Genomic DNA, 21318 nt, shown 5'->3' on the forward strand with positions numbered 1-21318 from the left:
ATGAAAATTTTCTATAGAAAAAGGGGCCAATTGTGATGAGTTTCCAAAAGAAATTTGTGCGCGCAAACGTTCCGAAAGTAAAAAAATCGTGAAATTAAATTTGAAAATTCCCATTGTTATTTGCCATTGTGCACAGCACTGAGGCTGCGTGTGCGATGCCTGGCGGGTGAAAGACGAATTAAAGAGCAAGGACGTCGCATTTAAAGGGACGATTTTACGAAAATATCGATTTGTGAATCACGAAAATATTTCCAAAATTAAGGGTGACGGCCAAAAAAGCAGCATAATTTACCGCACAATTTGAAGCTAAAAAAAGAGGATACACTTCAGCTCAGGGTCGCTAGGTACATCAAATCAGATTTTTTTTTAATAAAAAGTACAAATATCTATGTTTCTATTGCTTACAAGTCCGTTTGCAGACAACTCCTTTTGTGGGCAACTACGTTGTGGGTTTGCGAGCTTCGGGCTGGAGGCGCGCTCGCCCGAGGACGTGGTGAAGGCCGGCTCCGGGCGGGACAAAAGGGCGGGGATCGTGGGGAGGCTCCTGCGGAGCCCCCCCACGAACACAGCCGCCCTTTTGTCCTCGCCCTCCGCACGGCCTTCCCCACGTCCTCGACCTCGCTGCGCCTCCACCCCTCGCTCGCGGCTTCTGCAAAAATTAATCTTGGGGGTTGCCCAACTCCGAGTTGCCGGTTTGTGGGGTGGTCTGGTTCGTGGTGTGCGTGCAATTTCCCCTCACGTGGGATTTTGCAAAAATCAATTAATTCAAAATTCAGTCAGGAATGTAGAGTACCCAAAAATATCGCCCTTAAATGCCTTAAATCGATAAAATTGTCCCATTTTTATGCTAGTTCATTAATACACTACATGTGGCGTGACGGTTTTTTAAGAGGAAACTCCCGTCTAGGTGGCGTTTTTACATCTGTATGCATTAAAAGTAGTTTTAATAAACGCCTAATTTTATTTCAACTCTCATTACTTCCCATTTCATTTGCGCCGGCTTTTCCTTATTGAGAAATGTTCAGCACACTATGAGGAATGTTTTGATATAAAAAATTTCATATTGACAACTGTTGTCCTCAATGAACTTCTGCCGAAACTTCATTCCGTTGGCCTCCGAGGCCGCTGCTTGTTTGGAGCCGGCCGGATTATCTTGCCTTTCCCATCGCAGCTAGTTAGTCTCGAGTTAGTCGGTCGGTGCACGAGCAGGCAACAGAAACGGAGCGCACTGTTTTCTCAGGTGCGACACGACACAAGGGCATTCTTCTGCTCGCGGCTCACCCGCGGACTGGGCGCGCGATGCCGACAAAACTGTTGGCCAAAGAAAATTCAAACGCGGTTTGACACCCTTATACTGCAACAGGTGCATTTGCCTCATCAACCTGGACGATGGGGTCTTTGCAAGGAGGATGACCTGCTCCAAAGTGAGTATCGCAAGCCCTGGGAATTTTTTTTAATTATATTGTTCTAATTGTTCTTCAGGAATATAGTGAATTTGTGATTTTTTTTTACGGAAAAGCTTTAAGAGTTAATTCTGACAACTGGAAGCACAGTATAAATAAATCATCTTAATTGATGCTTTAATTCTAGACAGTTTTAGGCAATTAAGTTACTATATTAAAATTATAAATCCTAAAAAAAAAACAATATTCATCAAAAAGTCCAATCAACTGAGAATATTAACAGCAATTTACAAAAATATATATATATATATATATATATATATATATATATATATATATATATATATATATATATATATATATATATATATATATATATATATATATATATATATATATATATATATATATATATATTTAAATAATAATGAATTTGAAAAAATTATGTTTGCCTCAAAAATATTGTTAAAAGTATAAATTTAAAGATTAAAATATAAAATACGATGTATATAATTATGTAATTATTTAATTTAATAACAATGTTTTAAAAATAAATTATAAAATTTATTATGGATTTATTGTTATTTAATTAGTATTTAATTTAGATTCCAATGCTAATATAAAAACGTTAATGCATTTGTATCAGATTAAAATAATATAAATCACAGGATATGAACTAATATATCTGATATATTTAAAATAACAATTTGATTAATTTAATTAGTTTTCTAGATTACAATTGAAAGCCGAGTTTATTTATTTATTTGAAAATGTAGCAAGGTCTAAAGAAAATACGAGAATCTCAAATCTTCTTGATTCCCGCAGACCAATTACGGCAGATGAATTTGCGAAAAATTATCTTCCTCGATTTCGGAGCGCCGGTTTATTTGACGGCGCGTTCGCGATGTGAAAAATCAGGCGCGTGATATTTGAGCGCTTTTCGCACACACGTATGTATGCGAGGCTAAGGCGGTTGGTTGGGGGGTTTTGACAGCGCAGCTAACAAGGGCCACGCGTGGACCATCAAGGTCGCCCCCCGGTACCCCCGCCTTAACTGGCCGCAAAATACGGCGCGCTTTTCTTTCTTTTTGTTATATACCTGCCCGCTGCAGTATCGAGCAAAGAAGGCCCGTCGTATTTTGTGTGTATTTGTGGGCGGCATTCGCGTATAAATATATTTTTTGCAAGCTCAGCAAGCACTCTTCGCGCTTTTTTGTATGCGTCACGCTGGGAAAAAGCTCCTTTGCCCCTTGGATTTAGCGCGCGGCACACCGCAAAGCCCGACCCTTGCCGGCCTTGCCTCGTTCTGCATTGTCCGACACATTTTCGCGCCTCTCCCCTCGCTGGCATTTTCCTTTTGCCACGCATTTATTTTTATTTTGCAAATAACTGAGGTCAAAATCTGGCAAATGGACGCGATCACAAGTTTTTTTTTTTTTAAATCTAAGAAGATGAATAGCAATTAAAAATTAAGAAGGATAACATTATTTTTTTCGAATAAAAAATTGAAAGACTTAGATTTGTGCAGGGTTGAATTTTAAGATCTTTAGATCTTTGCTAGGTGGTTAGTAAGTAAAATTTAGAATGCATGCGGGTTACTTGCCCAGTAATTAAATAAAAGAAAGTTAAAAAATATTTAATTATTTAGTAAAATTAACAATAAGTATGTAACAAATAATAAAGTATTTGATTTCAAGTTAATAAAATCCACGCCGAAAATATTTCACCTTTAGTTGATTTTGTTAATTTAAGGGAAAATTCATTAAAAATGCCAAGAATTTGGATATTAGTGATTTCACATCGGAAAAAGCTATGCTATAAGCAGCTATAAGTAATAGTATTATTTATAATTGATCATATACGATCAATATATTATGATGAATTTAATAAATTAAGTCAATTCCTCGCATACTGCACGATATACATATGATAATTCTTTATTGATACAAATTTCATTTTCAAAAATAAATGAGGTCAAGTTATAAGCCTCCCATGTGAGTGACCATTAAAAAGACATCAAATCGAAAAGTCATTATAAATCCCACACAGTTCCGACTCAGTTTAATGATAATAATCATAATAATGCAGCCAATAATTACAGAGATAATGACTTCTGTCCAGAAATACAATTATTTTAACCACTGATAATGTTGTGCTGGACCACCCAAAAATGAAATTTTTGAACATGTCATATTTGATGACCGCAAAAAATAATAGGCAGGCTCAGCTCTTATTCCGGGAACTTTGTGTCGCTTTACACAGTGCTTGTCGGATTGACGGGTTGCATAATTCACAGGCGGTGGTGCCAGGATGAGCGATGCCCCAGAGGCTTGGCCGGCAGCTCACCAGCCGGCAATTAGCTGGAGCGGATCCTCCTCGACCGCAGCAGCCCCTCTTCCAGCAGCCGTCGCAGCTTCCGCAGCCGCCCGCCAGCATCAGGTAATTAAAAATCAATGGATGAGCTGCTCTCACGTGTGTCTGCACTCTCGCTATTCCGATCACAGCCTGAGCCGGATCAAAGCCAAACTGAATAATTATATCAGAGAGCATTTTTTGTGTGATACATACGTGCGCTTGCTTGTTCGTTGACCGCGAAAAAAAAACACGCACGCTGGATTTTGGATAATTCCTCGTGCTGTTGTGGCATTCTACATGGTATAAAAATAGAAAATTAAATATTTTGGTGTATCTTTTGATGTTTTGGTCTCGATCACCAATCGTTTACATTACTAATGGTTTTGAAAGCTATTCCTAGCTGCAGAGATACAAGAAGTGACGTTTTGACGTTTATGAACAATCACATGAGAAATGACAAAAAAACTTCATTCAATTAAAGAATCGATAATATTTTTAGCAATTAAAAATATAAATAAATATATGTTATATGTAATTTTTTTTTTACTTAATTACAATTATTGTCGCAAGTAATTTAATAGTTTATTAGTAATTATGATAGTAATTGACAAATTAAAAAATTTAATGAATTTAAACTATGCAACTGTAGGTTTTCTTATTAATCTCCTTCATTAATTAGGCATTTTAGAGTGAAAAGTTTCATATCTCAATACCAGAAATTTTTGTTTAATAAAAGATTCATGCAAAAAGTTCAAAAATAAATTAAATAATGTGTAATGTGCTTTAAATAGTTGATTGATACCATTAACTTTTATTTGATTTTAATGCCATTTTAATCAAATTAAGCATTTTTTTTTCTTGATACTCTATAGAAGTAAAAATTCTCCTTAATTGAATTTAATTCTATTAATTTTTTTTATGCCTGCTTTTATTTTCCGTTATAAATCTAAAACTGGAAAGATTTGACTGCTGGTATTTTCGCAGTGTCAATATTTGCGTAAATCATGTGTATTTTGGCGCACATCTCTTGTGTCAACCAACCTCACGCATATTTGCTGTTGCGATCAGGAACCCTTGGGCCGGCGGTGCAGACTCGGACCACGGCACCTCGTCCTCAGCCTCCGTGCCTCCACCGCGGCCACAGCGACAAATCCGCACCCGCTCCAATTCGATCGGCAGCACAGCCTCGTCGAGAACCGCCTCGCGAAACCTTGGAGCCCCAGGTACGTTTCGACTTTTTCTCTGTTTTCTTCCCCTTTCATGTTGATATGGTTTTGCGCGAGTTGGCCGCCTGCCTGCCCGCCTTATCTTTCGTGACAAAAAATGTTTTTCTCGCTGCGGCGGCGGCGGCGGCAAGGGGCTAATTCAATAGATTGTGGGGGCGATAAGGGCCATCCAAGTCAAGTGTCGCGATGAGCACCAGTAGCGCGCGCGGTGCCGCCGACGCGTGATATGACCTACAATCCATACCTCATCTGCTGTCGCCAAGGTTTGAATCTGTCAGTTCTTTATATTATGTGATCGTTTCGATTTTTTCTTCTTTCACTTACGTAACAAACAGTGTATTTCTACATGTAGAAGTAGTAATAAAATTCCACAAACCAAATGATTTAGCTGTGAAAATTATTTCTGAAAAATTAATTTCAATCAGAGAGATATGGACGAATTTTTATTAGATATTATGTTATGCATAGAATTTTTAGGATGATATATATTTTAAATATAAATGAAAATAAATGGTATTTTGGCTTTCAAATCAAAGTTATATATATATACGATAAATTGATATTGTAAGAAAGAAGAATAAATTTGTTATTTTGTAAAGTATTGCAATCGACAAAAGTTACAATAAAATTACAAGTTCCGTGATTTTCAATAAAAACTTATTTTTTACATTATTGGCACAAAATTTGAAAGAATTTTGGTAGAAAAATGCACATTGAATAGAGTAAATTTAATCTCAAATTATTTTCAAAATATAATTTTATTATATTTTTATTAATAAATATTAATTAAAATAAATAATATTGGTCTGCATTATGGTTTAATATTTTATAATCAATTGTATTTGATCGCTACCTACAATTGATATGAATGTAATTATCACAACCCAATAATATTTTCAGCAAATTATATATTTATCAATGGTATTTATTTTTGAACCTTTATTGTTTTCATTAGGTTGCTGCTCCCCAGGGGCGCAGCTCGTGTGCCACTATTGTCTACGGGCAGCCCTTCTTTGCTGCCTGCTGTGCGGCGGCGCCCTTGCCGTGGCCGGCGCCATCCTCCAGCGCCATGACCACGAGGACCTGGGAGTGCTGCTGTACATTGGGGTGCTGGCCGCGCTCGTCTCGCTCGTCCTGCTCATTGTCCAGTGGCGCTCGCACCGGCCGCCGCGCCTACGGCCCCGCGGCCCCCAAGTGCCCATCGAGGAGGCCGTCCCTTTGCAGGAGTTGCGGCAGCAGCAGATCGTTTACATGCCTCATCAGCAGACCAGCGTCGCCGGTCACGCACCCTGGCAGGGCATTAACCCCTACCAATATCAGCATGGCCTCTCCATACCTCAGCAAAGTGCCAGGTAAATTAAATTGAAAAAAAAATAAGACTGGCATGTAGATAAGGAGAAATATTGGAACAATTAGTATGCAAGTGATTGATTAATAGTACATATTATACAAAACGATCGATAAGATTAAGATACAGCAGGAATACAAAAGAAGGGTATTAGATGAAATAAAGTTATTTGATCATTGAAAATTATGCAATTGAAAAATGACTCTATGAAAAAAATAAAATATAGTAATAAAAATGGTTATAAGTAGAGGTAAATAATTGGGTTGAAAACTTGGAGCTGTATGAAAATTGTATATTTTTTTTCACTATTTTCAAAAATTGAGAAAAAAATGATACAAAGTTATTTGTTAAATAAGAACATCCGTCATTTTTGTCGGCGCGCGTGATTTGTTAACTTGCGGTTGCACGTTGATTCAGGTCATTCCCCTTTTGTTTTATATTTTTGTTAGCGAACGCAGCGCTGATGGAAATTTTCTTAGTGTTTTTTTTTCTAAGAAACCGCGATCAATCTTTTTGAAAGAATATATTCCATCGATCGACGTATCAGTCTGGATAAACACATTTAATCACTGACTGTTATTTCTCTCTGATGGGAACCAGCAGCCGCGCTGGTGCAGTTCTGTGATGCCTATGGCAGCCAAAGTAAAAAATGATTAAGTCTCGCAGACTTGCAATCCCCATTAATAATGTATGAAGTTTGTTTTCTCTCTTGTCTCTCGTTGTGTGTCATGTGACAAACGGACAAAATATCCTTGGCATGTGACAGAGAAAGTCGAGCGATGCGTCACGAGAGCCTCAATGACACGAGTAGAGGCGCTCCACACTTAACTATTTTTTAATATTACAAATATTTCGTTTAAAAGTGAGAAAAGTATTATGGGAGATGTTGCTCACCCAATCTAAAATTTTAAACAAATTAAAAAAAAATATTTTGCAATATTTCTTTAAATTTAAAGACGTATGCAAAAGTTTTAACAAATTTGTTCAATAATGAAAATTTATAATTTTTAATTATTATTATCATTGTTTATTCTTCACAAGTAGTCATACATGAAAGCGAGAAAAAAAATGTGAAGAAACGGCAGCACCTCTGGCGAACACGTCGCTAAAACGCGAATCCTCAAGAGAGGTCCGCGCCGAGATGGGCCGCAAGCTAATTAATTATTACAAATAAAGAGAATCACTAAAATTGCTTTTAAATACCAAACAATTATTTTTCAATCAAGGAATTAAAAAATTTATGTTTGGAACTTCTTCATGGGGCAAAAATTGATTTAAAATTGTTCTTTTGCTGCTCCCATTTTCAGAGTTGAGTAGCTCCATTCATTATTGATAAATAAAAGTTATTTTAATTTTCTTGTTCATTGGTTTCCAACTCAAATTTCTAATCAAATTTTGTGGACCAGGTCTGAGGACATGCTGTCAATGGCAGGAGAATCATCACGGATGGCTGGCCGAGCAAACAGGCCTGCGTCAATCGCCATGGTGCCCGCGGCCGCCAGATTAGAAAACCCGGCGCATCCACCAATGTGGTGGCGACCGCACCAACAGCCTCGTCCTCCAGTGCCCACCAAACCTATTTACCAAATGAATCAGAACCCCTCTTGACCACGCGCTATTGTGGCCCATATGTTGACTTGACTGAGTGTAAATATTAATTATATCGATTGTACTACATGTTGTAAAATTTGTAAATATTTTACTATATTGCTACTTTTATTTGTGTAAAAGCTAAAGTGAAATTAAAAATTATGAAAGTCTATAAACAAACTTTTTTGTACATATGGTGTGTATATTTTCTGAGAATTATGAAATGCACATTTAGGACAGAGTTTTACAAGGAGATAAATATACAAGTTTGATTTCACGCGGTACACATAAATATATTGTTGGCGATTTTTAAAATAGTCATTTTGTCAAATATATTCCTTTGAAATAACACAATTTGTTGACTACAATGAGGAATTAAAAATATAGGACAAGTTGCATTGCTAAAAGAAGCAAAATTTCTAATTCGCTAAATTAACGCTATAAATATAGTGTCTTTCTTTGCATAAAACTTCGTTTAAAGGAACTGATTTGGAAATTCAATCATAGTTGGGTGGATCCAGGAATGATTTGGGTGTGATTGTTGATGAAAAGTTACCATTTTGAAATTCATGTATGTTGTTGGGGTTGGAAAAAGGTGCTTCCTCCTAAATTTTCAGCTAAAAATATTGGGTGCTTTTCCGGGAAATCAGATTTTTCCAAAAACACTAAAATACCAATATCTCTGCTCCTACTATAAATAAACGTATGCTCTTTTCACGTTCAGACGTAACTTTTTACGCCCGACAACTTTGCCACTGACAAATTTTGCATAGGTCAAAGGTCAAGGTCACTAAATTACAAATTTCACTTTTAAACGCAATTTTCGCAAAGAAGCACCCCTCAGATTTTTTTTGCAGTATAGGAAAAAATGTAGCCCCGAGTGTGTAGAACAAAATACTTGATTTTCAGAATGGTAACTTTTACTGTTAAATTTATAATACTAACTAAATATTAAAAAACAGTAAAAAATCGCTTTTCCGCAATAGAAATTAATTTTCAACCAGCGATAACTCTGTTTCTGTTACAGAAACGACAAAATGTATAATGACAAAAAGTGTTTGTCTTGACTTTTTGCATCCAACCATGTATCAGTCAAGAAGGTCAGGTCACCTAAGGTCATTGACCTCGGTGACCTGTGACCTTTAAACACGATTTTGCAAGTTTTCTGTGTAGGAAATAATAAAACCCATTTAAATTTTGAAAAATAATTTCAAAAATTAGCAAAATCGTGTTTAAAGGTCACAGGTCACCGAGGTCAATGACCTTAGGTGACCCGACCTTCTTGACTGATACATGGTTGGATGCAAAAAGTCAAGACAAACACTTTTTGTCATTACACATTTTGTCGTTTCTGTAACAGAAACAGAGTTATCGCTGGTTGAAAATTAATTTCTATTGCGGAAAAGCGATTTTTTACTGTTTTTTAATATTTAGTTAGTATTATAAATTAAACAGTAAAAGTTACCATTCTGAAAATCAGGTATTTTGTTCTACACACTTGGGGCTACATTTTTTCCTATACTGCAAAAAAAATCTGAGGGGTGCTTCTTTGCGTAAATTGCGTTTAAAAGTGAAATTTGTAATTTAGTGACCTTGACCTTTGACCTATGCAAAATTTGTCAGTGGCAAAGTTGTCGGGCGTAAAAAGTTACGTCTGAACGTGAAAAGAGCATACGTTTATTCTTAGTAGGAGCAGAGATATTGGTATTTTAGTGTTTTTGGAAAAATCTGATTTCCCGGAAAAGCACCCAATATTTTTAGCTGAAAATTTAGGAGGAAGCACCTTTTTCCAACCCCAACAACATACATGAATTTCAAAATGGTAACTTTTCATCAACAATCACACCCAAATCATTCCTGGATCCACCCAGTTATTATATGTAGAGCCTGTCAAATTTTTAAACACACTAGCACGATATCTTAGAAATGCTTGTCACAGAATAATAAACGAGGCTTGAACTAAAATTAAAAAGATGAAAGAACATGTAATGACTTTCAGGCTGAAGGGTTGAAAAATATTCAGCCCTATGCAGACCACTTTAGAATGGCGAGTTCATACCCAGCTTTGTACCAAATTCGAGGCGTGCCTTCTTTTGTTGTCTCACGCTTGCTCTAATTGTAAGAAAAAAATCTTTAGTTGTTAGCGCTTCACTGATAATTTCAACACTTACTTAATCTCTTGAAGTTTGACAAGCTCGTTGATTAGGAATACGACAAATGGGGATATGGCGGCTAACAGGTAGATGGGCCATGGCACTTGCTGAAGACCTGGAGGCAAGTCTTCGTCCTCGGTAGCCAATCGGGGTCCCATAGCAATGGCAGAAAATGCAAATTGTAGTAATGTCCTAGAGACAAAGAAAATAATTTCTCCAATAAACAAAGATAAAATCTTAAAACTTACAAAAGGAGGACTGAAAGACCCCATAAACGGTTGCGCAAAGGATTTTCTCTCCAGATTGGACTGTCCCTGTGGACAAAGCTGATTGAAATCACAATGAGGTGGATGACCCACAGCAAGCAGGTGGCATGCTGAAGGGCGGTGAGCGAAGACAGATTTGTGCCCCATCCTTGCCAAAGGACGCTCTCTGTTCGGTTCAGAGACACTTCTGGGTAAACTAGGGAGCAGATTTCCACTCCATTTAGGAGGGGACACAGCTTTGATAAGGCAGCCGTGTACAGGCTTAGCAGCACGATGCCAGCAGGGATGAATTTACTTCCGTAAAACCACGCAACAAAAAATATTGTCTGAAATATAAAGATAATTTATTATGAAAGGAGGACAAAAGTTATTTTTATACAGCCTTACATCGGTATTTATCAGAAATTGATTTTTTCCTGTAGCTCGTTGCATGATTTGTGTGTCAGTTGGCTTTCCAATTAAGGACAGTGCTAGGATAGGGATCACAACGCACTGGAGCCACAAAATTTGGCCTAAATTTTTTGTTTTGTTTGTTAGATAAAATAGGGCTAAATATATTTCTGGAACATACCAATAGTGAAAAGTGGCGGAAGAAGACTGACGATTGCTACAACCTGGATAATGCTAACTGCAACACTTGAGCTCAACCAAAATTGAAGGCAGTTAGTCAAACACTGCATGTAATGCCGGCACTGCAATTTTAAAATAGAATTTCAGCAACATGTGAAAAATATCTCAATTATTAAATCAATTACCTCCATAATAAGGTGAAATATTGAAATAGGTTCTTCTCTGATAAAGCTCACTGAACACGAGACCGAGTTCAATATCCGACTCAACTCGATCGGGGATATTCCATCTTTAAGAGTGGTGTACGGTGAAAAAACAGATATTCGTTGGCAAACTTGTGGATAAAGTGGTTCAACTGCCATACTAGAATTTTTGAACAGAAATAATTAAACTTATTAAACAAGAGTAAAAAATTAAAAACCTAGCGTCTGCTTGCATGAAAATTGGCATGTTGTCTGCATTTGCTGAACTGCCCATGGCACACACAACTTCGCCATGCTCTTGCATAATTGACAGCATCTCCCGAGTAGCCATTGGGGTGCAGTCAGTGAAGAGGGAAACCAACAGGGGAACATTGTCAATGTGTCTCAAGTGAGGTCGAATATTCTCAATACCCCTGGGTAATTTTGCCTGAACAAAAAGATGTTGCGATAATTTTTGCTCTATTCTGCCAAATGGTGTCTACATACCCTGTTGGACATGTCAAAATTGACAGGTGCACTCTGCTCTGTCGAGTCCGTGAGAACAGACAGCGACCGACAAGGGTCTGGCTGCGAAGTCAGATCGACGCTTTGCACAAACATGCTGTCTTTGCTGCCTTTCTTGTCACTCATTATAGTATCCCTTCTTAGGGCATTTCCGTCAGAGGGTTTGTTCAAGTCCTCGGCGTCGAATTTCACTTGGTAAAAGTCTAAATTGATTGCGCTAGGGGCGGATAGGCTCATGGTTTTTGTTTCTTCACCTAGTGGCCTAGAAATATTAACATTTTAATTGTTTGCAAATATGGTAACAAATAAATTAATGGAAATAATAATTTATAGAATGGAAGAAAGAAAAGAGAATGTGTATGTAGGAGAAAGAAACTAAAATAATTGAAGTGGTGAGTCAGAACACAAAAATTATGATAAATAATGAATATATGCAATAAAAAGTTGTAAATAATTAATTTAAGTGTTCCTAGAGTGAACCTGATCAATATCCTAACTCCCACCAAAATTCCAAGTAAAATAATTAAAATACATTAATGCATCTCTGGACGAAGGATACAGATTTTCAACAAGGATGGTACATAACGAGGGCAGAGTGAGAAAAGGCTGAACCAAAATGAAAATTAAAAAAGATTAAAGAAGGTAGTAAACATAATTTGTACAAGGGTGCAGGTTTGTCGCAGAAATATTGTTGGTCATGCAGTTAATTTTTACAGAAATAATATACAATAATCAGTTCAAAAAATCTTGCCTTTCGCGAATTAGACTTTCAGTTTCGGTTTCTTCGATGGTGGATTCGTGTCTCTTTCGAGGTGGGGTGGGAGCATAACGAGGAAGACTAGTGTGAGACGAGTCTCTAGGGGTGGGACCACTAGTAGACTGCAAGTTAACCGCACTTGGCGAGTTATGCCAACTACCGGAGTTTCCACTCTCGGAACTGTTGAATAAGCAACAAACTTTGTTTTTCTCATACGCAAAGTGAACTGCCCGACGGAAGTTCAGTCAATTTGTTAACAATATCGATTCAAACAGTTAGAAGGAACAGCAAAAAATCAAATGCAAGTGATTGCAATTTTAATGCTTACCCTGCCCGTTCACTCAAAAGGGAAATGTGGCAATTCCACCCACTTTCAAGACCCATTTTCTCTGAAAATACTCTGGACCGCAGTTCATTTTCTTTGCTGAAGTGTACAAATCTAATGCATGCCCGCTCCAGCTGCTCGATTAGTTGCACCTGTTTAATGATTTATTTTATTTAAATATATTTTGGTGTTGATTCACAATTATTTTTTTAATTACCATGTCCGTCTGGGCCTGATATTGCATGGTGACCATTCCGACAAAAACCTGATTGCACTGCAATTGGAAACAGTCATCTGCTCTTGAGAGCTGCAAAAGCTTTCATAAAAAATGTGAGGATAAAAAATAAAGGTGGATTTTAACCTGTTTTGGAATGGACTCGACCGACTTGACACTCGAGGCACAGTCGAGTGAAGTTTCTGTGTGATGAGCATGTGTTGCATACAAAGATTTGCTATCTGACGGAAGCTCCAGGTACATGTGGGACAGGTGTGTGTCAGGAGCTCTGGTCAACGGCCGATAAGCAAATGCAGTGCAGTAGGCTGTTAAACTCGTCCTCTGATAAAAATCCTGAACCTTTCGCCTAACATTGAATTAGAAAATTAATCTTCTTCTCGTTGGTTTTGTTTTAAAATAATGAAAGGTGCTCAGCAGAATATAAAAGAAGGTATAAAAGGTGATTGCTACTAATAAATTTATAGTAATTTAGTGGCGCAGTGTGTGTTCCAAGTACGAAGCTAGGTTAATTAATTATTTGCAAAAAAGCACGCTTTAGAGAAGAAATAAGTTGTCTGTGTGTTACCGTAAAGTCCTGATAGTTTGTGTAGAATCAATAAAAGTACACAATATTTACAGATTTTTACATTATTGTAAGTACTTGCCTGTCGCTTTGGGACAGGGTGCACAAGTCCCGTCCGTCCCAAAACTCTTCACAAGAGTCTAGAATAATATCAGCTGTTCCTTGGGACAAAAGCTGCAGGTTTCCACCGTGATTTTCCTTGACAACCACAGCCACCATGTGAGGAAAAGGAAACTTGAGTTTGGCTAGAGAGAGTGACCTAGCAAATTTAATGTCTCTTCGAACTGTTTCCGGCTGCTAAAGTAAAAAGAATAAAAATTCTGAAAGTTATATTTTTACATTAACAGCTTACAACGTGTCTGAAGGTTGAGAGCTGCTGTTCCAGCGAAAAAGCCTCCTGGGCTTGCTCTTGGAATCCAATTTGTTTGGCCAATTCGCAGAGGCACCTGCAAGAAGTATGTGGCCATAAGAAAAAAACTTTCAGGCGCAGTGGAAACACATTTTGTCAAAGAATCAAGCACCTAAAAACAAAGCAGCCGTAGAAGCTTGTGCAGAAGCTTGCTCAAAGCAGCTAAGAAACCACCATCCGTGCAAAGATACAGAATTATTTGTTGGCGCTCTTTTTTTAAATATCAATAAAATTCCAACCTTTGGAATTTTAAATTGTACACGATATTTACAAATATTAAAATCCTGGATCCGAAACCTAGAGTGACGGAAAAATTCAATTCATATTTTAAAAAATAACAAAATTAAAAACAAAACTGGATATCGGAGGGGAAGAACTCAATAACGAAAATGATTTACAGAAAATATAACCATCTTTTGATTTTTAATTATGACCCAGTATTTTGAAGCACGCTGTGTCAAAATTGGGCTTGTAATGTTAATTTCCAGCTTTAATGAGCAAATCCTAGACTACACTAAGAATGAAGTGAAGAAGTTTCGAGACTAGGTTCCTCTATTTGAAAGAGATAAAAATGATAAATTGCCAATCCGAAGAAAAAATAAATAAAATGTGCAAGTTCAATTTATAACAGACGTTTTGTACAAACATGTCAGGTAATTGTCAACAAAGTGGATTGGCAGTTTTCGCATGGGTGGATGGATGTTTTCAAGGGTCAGGTACAGAAAACAACCGTGCAAAAATTTCCTGCACTCACCCGTGTATTCTTAAAACATCACCATGGAATTTGAAAACAGAAAAGAGACATCTTCAAATTGTTATAAATCCAACAAGGCACAATAAGAAAAGTTAGTCATGGTGGTTAGTCTGATGCAACTCTTGTTTTAATAAAAAATAAAAAGGAAAATTCAGCAAAGCAGACAAATAAAAAATACAAAAATATTGTATTATATACCAAATCAGAGATAAAAACGACCAGGGTTGAAAAGTTACATTAAAAAAGGGGTAAAATAAAGCTGCGACTTCTCCCGAACACCTTGGCTGAAAATTGGCCACCAAATAGCAAAACCTTCTCATCAAAAAATGCAAAACCAGCGTGGGAAGGTAAAGGACGGAATGAGAAGAGTGGGTGTCGAGAAATCATTACTTATTGGTGCCTGGAAGGACAGTCATCTCTCCTGTGTATTTAGGGTGCCTGGACGTGACAGTTCCATTATTGAAAATTATAAAAAAAAAATATGAAAAAAAATTTTATATAATGAAAAAAAATTTTAATAAGTCAAAAACACTAATTGAAGCTCTTGATTTACTCAATCCACGGTGGAAGCGAGAAAAAATATAGCAAACCTCCGATTGGTGACAGGCACGAGGTGCTCAGAATGCATCGCTTCACAGGTTACATGTGAGCAAAACTGAGTATAGTGTTCCTGGGTAGACATGTTGCAAGTGTTCAGCAAGATGGAAAGACCAAGAGGCTTTAACGAGTTGAGGTGCTTCCGCCAGCTGGGGTCATCAAAGTGCAGTCGGAAAGGACTGGAATGGTCGTGAGTGAGGTCAAGAACTTCTGCAACTGTTTGTGGGGTGTGTCTGGCACTTTCCAACTCTACAGATCAAAATGTTAAGAATTAGATCGCAACAAACTATTGAAAACCTGAATTTGAAAATATCTATTATATTTAAAAATTTAATATCTCAACAAATTATTCATTTACACAGCACTAACAAAAATGAGTACTCTTTCTTTTTAAATAACGTAATTTATCATTCTGCTGTGTCGCATTCATGGAATATTGATTCTTCTTGTATATAATTCAAATTAGTCCTGTTCCAAGAAAATTATCTTTTTTATTAAATATTTCAAAAGGTAGGTTTAAATAATCGTTATGTTAAATGACAAAATAATAATGTTTGGTATTGGGTGTGTCTGGCACTTCCCGATGCTACGAATAAAAAAATTGAAAACTATTTACCGCCATAAATAAAAAGCCTACCTTCTGGGTCAAGAGTCTCTGTTTGGATCTCCTTGGCATTCACTTTTGCATCTTGCTCTATTACTTTAGAAACCTTCTCTGTTTCTTTTCCTTTTGATGACTCTTTGGAATTTTCAGAATTTCCATCTTGCTCTTCTTCAGCTGTTGTTTTTTCACTTTCCTCTTTCTTCAAGCTCTCGTTGCTATTAGTAATATAATCAACATCTGCAGCTAAAAAAAATTTAATAAAATTTTTACCTGGATGAACAACTGGCCTTCGAGGAGCTTCTGAGGAAAAAAACTTTTTCAGCAGTAGGATTTGGCCATGACAAGATGCCTTTTTTGTCCACGCAACATAAGGCCTAGGATTAGGAGCAATTAATTTTGTGCAAATTAAACACTCTTGAAAGAATTACAGTGACAGAACCCAAAACATGGAGTAAATTGGCCGATCTACATGGCATCCCACTCTGACCACGTAAGCAGGCCACAAATAGTGGCCAACGCTCTCTCCAAGTGATGTACGGCCGAAGTTCATCTTCCGATTCGTCAAACGGATCTGCTGCAACCTGAAGACAAGTTTTGTGTCACAAATCTTCGAATATTTTCCAATCACAATAGAATTTCAAATACATTCACCGCCATACCTTGCTTTAAAAAAAAAAGAAAAATACAGAATACAGATACATAAATCTTGCTGGTGCAAAAATTAGAAAAAAAAGTTAAAAAACTCTCAGTGTCATAATTTTGTTTTATATTAATAAATTATTTTTCAAATAAAGACATATTTACTGCATATTTATGTTTCGCTGAAATTTGTGTGAAATCAATGTCAGCACAGCATGCAGTGCAAAACAAAAATTATATTTTTTTCATGCTCCACCAACAAAAAGTGCACAAAGTACATGGATCAAAACAAAATTTTAAAATTCACAAACCCCACAAGGGCTGTGCGTTGACACTTCAGTTTTCCATTCTGCATTAAATGCTCCCTATAAAGTTAATCGTCAATATTAGGTTAATATTTTTTTTCTGGCATTTAGAAAAAAATCTTCAAAATTAAGGGAGCGGCTTCCTACATATCATGTAAAATCGATTAAAAAAATAAAAAATTTGCAATACCTCCGTTCCTCTCGACTTTTGGAAAAGCGACTGAATCTGCGCAACACCCATGCAGTTCAAAATGGTCCACGAAAGAGGAAATATCAATGGTAGCAGCGGAAGACAAACAGCCACTGGCTGGATGAGGAACATTTCCGTCCAGTGACCGGAACCAATCCAGGGTTCCAAATAGAAGTATCTCAAAAGTCCCATGAAGAAAACAAGTACCTGTGAACGAATCAATTTATGAAATGCTTTCTTTTTGTTGATGAAATTATAAAAAAAAGAGTACCAAAAATATGGGGATGAAGAATTTTTCTGATATAGTACTCATGAGCAGGTGCTTCAGTTTATTATGGTAGGAATCAGGACGCGTCAGGGCGCTGTCCAACGCAAGTTTAAGGTTGGTCAGGTACGGCGTTTCCTGGAGAATGTAACGCTTGCTTTGAAGAGGGCGCCTGATTTTAGGTGTTGTCAACTCATCTTCTTCTTCAGCTGGCGAGTTTTTCACTTTAGGTGAGTAGACTTCTCTGGCTTGTAGGTCAGGGGAGTCGGGGTCACCCTGAATTTTAATGCTCAATAAAAAAATTTAAAACTTTTTGAAACCTTACGTCAGCTGGAGTGCAGAGGCCAGGTGCCTGCTGGCCTGGCCGCATCTCGACCAAATCTCCTTTGACCAGCAAAGCCCAGGGCAAGTTGATGATTTTACCATCTCTGATGGTCCACTGAAGGGTAATGCAAGGCGAGTAAGGACAGCACAGCTGAGGAAAGTGATTTTCCTTCCAGTCATCTGAATCAATACAGTCTGCCAAGCAAAAAACAAATTTAACAAATACAAATTAAACCTATCCTTTTAAATACTTTGAACTTGATCCAGCAGAGACCGGATCTGCTGAGGGATTTCCATGTGCCGGAGCCACGAATCCCAGGAGACCATTGCAACATTGGCGGCGACCAGAAGGATGATGAAAATGCCTTGCAGAAAAGAGCAGTTGTAGCTGAAAGTAATTTTTTATGTCAGTTTTTTGGGGTCTTTCTCCATTAATTTTGAGGCACTAAAGCTTTTGACAGACTTGCTCACCTTGAGTCCTCATGAAAGATTGCAGCAACGATGAGGACAAGGCCACAAACGATTAGTGTAATTGCTGAGGTCCAACACAAAGTGGAGTTAGGACTTGAAAAGTGGAGCGCATCACGAAGCCAGCCACCCTCTTTCCAAGGGCACCTGCAACCAACAGGAAAACGATTAATTGATTGTCCTTCGATCGGAGGGTCGTTGATGGTGATTGACGTCGAGGCCCAGGGGATTGACGGACTAACCTGTCACGGATCTTCTGCTCATACTCTTCCAACACGGAATTGATTTCATCGTGCAGAATTTTGAGGCCTTCCACGGCCTTCAGACCGGGGCCCTCGTCCACGTCCAAGTCCACGACCGTGTACATGGTGCCCGTCGGAGGACTCTCCATTCACATTTTAGAGACGAAAGCAAAAGACCTACGACGTCGATTTTGCAATATTATGCGCTTCGAACAAGCACCGAGTAAAATTAAACTTGACCGAGGCACCACACTCAACATCACAATAGATAAAAGCTGCCAACAAAATGAAAAGAATTCGATCGAATTTTCAAACGATTTAGTCCATTAAAAGTACCTAAAATTGCATTCTAAGCTATTTTTATAATATGATATAAAGTTTTATAATTATTTTTAACAATAATTTGGGTAATTTTTATTTGGAGATGAAAAATTATCTTGGATTCTATAAAGTTGGTTAAGCTATTTAAAGGGCTCGGCAGCTGAGCTGCGCCTAGCCGCGCCCACTTTAATCTTTAATTTGTTATGACAAAAAATAACACGAAGAATAACTTGCGGAAGCAGCCGTTTATTATTTTTATCTACATATTTTAAATTATTTGTAGACATAAAATAAGTGGAATTAAGTCTTTAAAATGACACCGAGCTCATGGCAACAGCAGGCGTTTGCCATAGACGCGCGAGTAAACGCCCTGCGTGCATCAAAACACCCAAACTTTCGTAAGTATCAATTTTCATTTAATTTTTACATGATTCGATTTCTAGATTCTTATTTTCTCAGGCACTCAATACTTGCGAAGGAGAAGCCAGCTGTTGCGAGAGAACGCCGCAAACTCTTATGATGATGTATAAACGTTTTTTCTAATACATCATGTATTTAGAAAATTTCAATTTATTATCATATTTGATTAAAAACTATTAATACCGTCTTATGTGTAGGACCAGTCTGTTCAGATGGAGAGGCAGGCATATCTTAGAACACGGGTTCAGCTTCTCCAAAATAGATATGGCATCCTGTGTGATCTGTCTAGCACACGAAGCGTGAGTGCCAGAAGCAGCAGGGTTAGTTATTTGTTATTTACGATTTAAAAAAATTAACTAGGGATTAATTTGAAAATTTAGATCAGCGAATCGCCAGAGAGAAGAGGGTCTCTGAGTGACTGGTCCCTTTCAGAGAGTAGAGTTCAGAGGGGAGACGTGGTGCCCACGGCTGACGCTGAAGCTTCCAGGGCTATTGTTGGTGGAACAACTATTGAGGAAAATTACGCATTTGTCGGTGTTCACCACATTTTTGACCAAGTGTGACATATAAGACTAATTTTGAAAATAAGAATATTATTGAATACATTTTTGCAGCACTCGGCGCCAGTCAACATGGTTAAATTTGCCAACAATGATCGATCCCTTTTGTGCTGCTGCTCCGAGGACGGTACCCTGTCCATCTGCAACGTTACGGCAGACCCTCCATGTGTTGTGGCCATTCTACAAGGGCACAGCAAGGCCGTCACAGGTTGCGACTGGAGCAGTTCAAACGACTTCATAGCAAGCAGTTCCCTCGATGGCAGCATACGCCTGTGGAACGTGACTGCCGGTCAGATTCCCTCTTGCCTTCGAGCTATCACCAGTTGCGAGGCTGGCACTGAAATTCTTTGCTGTCTCTTCCACCCAGTCAATGGAAACCTCCTTGTTGTATCCTTTCAGAATTTCAAACATAATTTACCAAAATATTTACAATAATATTAAAAGTCTAAGCAATGAAACTCCTGAAAAATTTCTTAACGAGTGAAAAAACAGACTGGCAACTCCAAAGGAGTTGTGCAAGTTGTGAACGTCTCAACAGGAATCAACCCCAAGAGTGGAGCTAGCAAAATGGGAGGTCGGGTGCAAGCTATAGAGTTTGAGTCGTCGGGACAAATGCTCTGGGCTGGCAACGACAAAGTATTATTTTTTTTATTGAACATTTCTGAATAATGTATTTGTTATTGCATTATAGGGAGTCATTTTTTCATTTGTGCTGGGTCCTGTCAATGGACGAATTTCAAAGTGCAGAAGACTGAGTTTGGGCGATCACTGTTCCGTGACCTGCATTTCTTGGCGCGCTTGGTGCAGCAGAGAAGCTAGAGACCCCACCCTTTTAGTTAATGCAACAAACAATTCAGTTTACTTATTTGGGTATTGATTTACTAAATGTTTTTTTTTAACATTTTAATTAAAATATTTTAAAATTAACAACAGGGTTGCAGACAGTGAAGGTAAACTGCTCCTTAAAAGAAGATTTCCAATCAAACACAAAGAGTTAACGGTCCATTCTACTTTTTGTCCCATCATGTCATTCCGCCAAGGAGTTTGTGTCGGTCAGTTTTCACGTAGGGAAAAAATGAATTTTGCATTAATTTTTTGTTTTAGTTAGTGGTAGTGAAGACTGCTGTGTTTACTTCTTTGACATCGGAAATGAACGCAGTCCCTGCTTCAACAAACTCCAAGGTCATTCCAGCCCAGTTCTTGGTATTAGTTTTAACTATGACGAGTCTCTATTGGCCTCAAGTGATCAGCAAGGTTTGGTGATTCTGTGGAAACGGGTGAGCAGAAATAGTTCGTCGGCAACAAGTCCCACAGATTGTTGAATCTTATTTGTTTTCAATAATAAAAGAGTTATTTTCACTTTTACCTGTTTTTATTGTAATGATTGCAAATCAGAAATCATGTTTGCATTTTAATAGTAATACAATTATTACAATTAGCAGTAATCAAGTCTATACACCAAACAATAATTAACAAGACAAGGTGAATTATTAAATAATAACAGACTAATCAACACAGATTTAGCATCTCATTCATCACCAGAAGGTCAACTCAACTTTATAAAGCCACATTAAATCTAATTTCAATTAGTTTTTTTGATGTCATTTGATGGATCACTTTCATTAGAGAACTCCGTTTGGACGGCTTTTTAAAACTGTGCACATTTTAAGTTAATTTCTTATGCTTTTCAATGATCGTACTCTCAAAATCACAAATTAACAAT

The 21318-nt window shown here is 37.5% G+C and overlaps 3 protein-coding genes and 1 long non-coding RNA gene across 7 annotated transcripts; 2 read left to right on the forward strand and 2 right to left on the reverse strand.

Moving 5' to 3' along the window:
• The first annotated feature begins 1102 nt into the window (after window positions 1-1102).
• Window positions 1103-8183, forward strand: LOC132197742 (uncharacterized). The gene is made up of 5 exons (XM_059621260.1): window positions 1103-1424; window positions 3700-3842; window positions 4827-4981; window positions 5940-6336; window positions 7739-8183. The coding sequence occupies exons 2-5, from the start codon at window positions 3721-3723 to the stop codon at window positions 7938-7940; spliced, it is 876 nt and encodes a 291-aa protein (XP_059477243.1). The 5' UTR covers window positions 1103-1424; window positions 3700-3720; the 3' UTR covers window positions 7941-8183.
• LOC132197743 (uncharacterized) lies at window positions 3345-5064 on the reverse strand. The gene is made up of 3 exons (XR_009441899.1): window positions 4800-5064; window positions 3972-4051; window positions 3345-3908 (listed from the first exon to the last, which is right to left on the reverse strand). It is a non-coding gene; the product is annotated as an uncharacterized LOC132197743 (long non-coding RNA).
• LOC132197740 (transmembrane protein 94) lies at window positions 8089-18546 on the reverse strand. Of its 4 annotated transcripts, none has more exons than XM_059621256.1 (26): window positions 18295-18546; window positions 18056-18199; window positions 17836-17972; window positions 17586-17779; window positions 17267-17536; window positions 16996-17202; window positions 16812-16865; window positions 16290-16442; window positions 16132-16235; window positions 15895-16076; window positions 15251-15506; window positions 15051-15098; window positions 13850-13943; window positions 13580-13791; window positions 13062-13281; window positions 12918-13007; window positions 12704-12852; window positions 12370-12555; window positions 11601-11880; window positions 11333-11541; window positions 11097-11274; window positions 10913-11033; window positions 10729-10853; window positions 10324-10667; window positions 10094-10267; window positions 8089-10034 (listed from the first exon to the last, which is right to left on the reverse strand). In XM_059621256.1, the coding sequence occupies exons 1-26, from the start codon at window positions 18441-18443 to the stop codon at window positions 9962-9964; spliced, it is 4353 nt and encodes a 1450-aa protein (XP_059477239.1). In that variant the 5' UTR covers window positions 18444-18546; the 3' UTR covers window positions 8089-9961. The 4 variants fall into 4 exon arrangements, with proteins under 4 accessions (XP_059477239.1, XP_059477238.1, XP_059477241.1 ...); XM_059621255.1 differs by having other exon boundaries at window positions 13580-13794; XM_059621258.1 differs by lacking the exon at window positions 15051-15098.
• A 223-nt stretch (window positions 18547-18769) lies between these two features.
• Window positions 18770-20957, forward strand: LOC132197741 (WD repeat-containing protein 13-like). The gene is made up of 9 exons (XM_059621259.1): window positions 18770-19013; window positions 19075-19139; window positions 19233-19355; window positions 19416-19592; window positions 19650-19982; window positions 20088-20231; window positions 20287-20465; window positions 20529-20647; window positions 20700-20957. The coding sequence occupies exons 1-9, from the start codon at window positions 18929-18931 to the stop codon at window positions 20915-20917; spliced, it is 1443 nt and encodes a 480-aa protein (XP_059477242.1). The 5' UTR covers window positions 18770-18928; the 3' UTR covers window positions 20918-20957.
• The last annotated feature ends 361 nt before the right edge of the window (window positions 20958-21318 follow it).

This window comes from Neocloeon triangulifer, unplaced genomic scaffold, assembly GCF_031216515.1.
Source record: "Neocloeon triangulifer isolate White Clay Creek 2 clone unplaced genomic scaffold, ASM3121651v1 ptg000012l, whole genome shotgun sequence".
In the NCBI taxonomy this organism is placed as follows: Eukaryota; Metazoa; Arthropoda; class Insecta; order Ephemeroptera; family Baetidae; genus Neocloeon; species Neocloeon triangulifer.